Below are 2,170 nucleotides of genomic sequence, written 5' to 3' on the forward strand. Positions count from 1 at the left end.
TGTTATGTGCTGGATTGTCTCAGGGGCATCTTTGCACAGCCTGCACCTGGGGTCCTGTCTGGTATGGTAGACCTCTGTCTCTATTGATCTTGTACTTAGAGCTTGTTCTTGTGGTACATACCATGCAGGGGTTTGTCCTTCCATGACAGTTCCTGTCAGATATCCATCGCGTACTTCAAAAAGCACCAGAAATGGTTTTAGACAATGAGCTGGAGAATTCTGAAGTGGCCAGCAATGAATCCATATGTATCTAAATCCCATAGGGTGCCTGTGGAGAGGTCTCAAAACAGCATTTGGGAGAAGGAACCCTTCAAATCTGAGAGACCTGGAGCAGTTGGCAAAAGAAGAGTGGTCCAAAACTCCAATAGAGAGGTGGAAGAAACTCACTGATGGTTACAGAAAGCGATTGATATCAGTTATTTGGTCCAAAGGCTGTGCTATCAAATATTAAGTTGAGGGTGTCAATAATTCTGTCCAGTCCATTTTTGGAGTTCTGTGTAGAATGTATCAGATGTGGGGTTTTTTGTGTTGTTCCATTGAAAACAAAAGAAATTAACATGAGAAAATCAAAGCATTTGTGATTGCAAATATTTTCTGGGAGAAGTGGTGTACTATCTGACAAAGTTTGAAATACAAACAACAACAACAACACACACTACAACCCCACAACTGCATTTGAGAAAAGAAAAATTATATATGATAACTGAATTGACAAATACATTTAAGCATAGATTATTCGAGCAGTACCTCATTTCTCCATCAAAGCTTGAGTGTGACTATGCTAATAAAAAAATACTCACCTGCACTTTCAGTTCGAGCTCTCTGATCTGGTCTTCCTTTAGCTTGATGTCCATTGATAGTTTCTTACACTCCGTTTCCAATTCAGTGATCCGCCGTCGCAGCGTGTCTGTGCACTCCCCTCTGAGAAAAGACAGGAAGAAAAATCAAGTAGTGAATTTATAGCAATGCTAATTAACAAATCATACCTTGAAAGAAACAAGCCATAAGTCAGGAGTGAAATCGGTTGCTGCCTCCTAAGTTTCAAATGTTAGCTGTGCACCTACCTGGATGCTGCTGCTAATGCTACTGCTCTGGCTGCTGTGGTCTCCTCTAACTTCTTTCGCTTCTTTTCATCTGTGAGTTGTTTCTCAGCGGAGGCTCGAGCCTCCTGCTCTGCTTTAAGCCTCTTCTCCAGTTGGCCCACTGCTTGTTTGTCCTTCTGTTTTGCCTGCACAGCATTATGAAGCCTACAAGTGCATGGACACGCATATCACATTAATTATTGTTTCCCGTGTGTTATCGTATCCATTTTGGCAACCCAACCTAAATCTTTGGTATGTTTGAGTTAATCTTTTCATCCTTTTGACAATGTAAGAGCAGAGTGAGAAGTCTGAAAGACATTTCTAGCAGATAGCTCCACAAACAGAAATTAGCCTATGAACGTAAAGTTGTTCAGCAGCAAGCTATGTGATGATTTTTTTAATGACATCTGTTCCCCCACAGTGTTTATTTATACTGACGCATAACACAATGAATACCACGATTCCCCCCATAATAAACCAAAAGGCCACAGACCTAACCTTGTTTAGACCTGCTGAATAGTAGCACCACTCACTTGCTTTGCAGCAGCTCGTTCTCCTGGCGCAGCTGGCTCAGCTCAGTGCGTATGGAGCGCTCAGCACCGCCTAGCGAGCCAATCTGGCTGCGGCGGGTCATGCAACACTAGAGTTATTATTGTAGTCAAGGCATGTAAGAAATCTATACATTTATGCTTCTGGGTGTTGTAAAAATGATAAGTGAACAGTCATTCTTACAGACACTGAAAGTGAAAGAATGCCTCTTAACCTTTTTTATTCCCTACCTAGAAGACAGAATATGATCAGTCCTAGTTAAAGTTTCAGCATATGTTCTAAGCGAGAGAGTTGTAAGATTTATGATAACGACAAGCTAAGTAGAGGGTTAGGATTAATATTAGAGATATTAGTTTAAACTTATTGTTTTATCTTTCAGCATATGTTCTAAGCAAGAGAGTTGTAAGATTTATGATAACAACAAACTAAGTAGAGGGTTAGGATTAATATTACAGATATTAGTTTAAACTTATTGTTTTATCTGGCGTCATCTTCGACAGTCATGTAAAAGAAATCAAGCAAGAAAAACTTCATATTGG

General features: G+C 40.2%; 1 protein-coding gene across 1 annotated transcript in view; it reads right to left on the reverse strand.

The window, feature by feature from the left end:
- maco1b (macoilin 1b) overlaps positions 1 to 2,170 on the reverse strand; it is a 15,938-nt gene that overhangs the window by 3,833 nt on the left and 9,935 nt on the right. Inside the window, 3 exon segments of the mRNA XM_020608631.1 lie at positions 801 to 921; positions 1,065 to 1,247; positions 1,616 to 1,716. Of these exon segments, the coding sequence (XP_020464287.1) occupies positions 801 to 921; positions 1,065 to 1,247; positions 1,616 to 1,716 (405 nt within the window).

This window comes from Monopterus albus, unplaced genomic scaffold (assembly GCF_001952655.1).
Source record: "Monopterus albus unplaced genomic scaffold, M_albus_1.0 scaffold94.1, whole genome shotgun sequence".
Taxonomy (NCBI): Eukaryota; Metazoa; Chordata; class Actinopteri; order Synbranchiformes; family Synbranchidae; genus Monopterus; species Monopterus albus.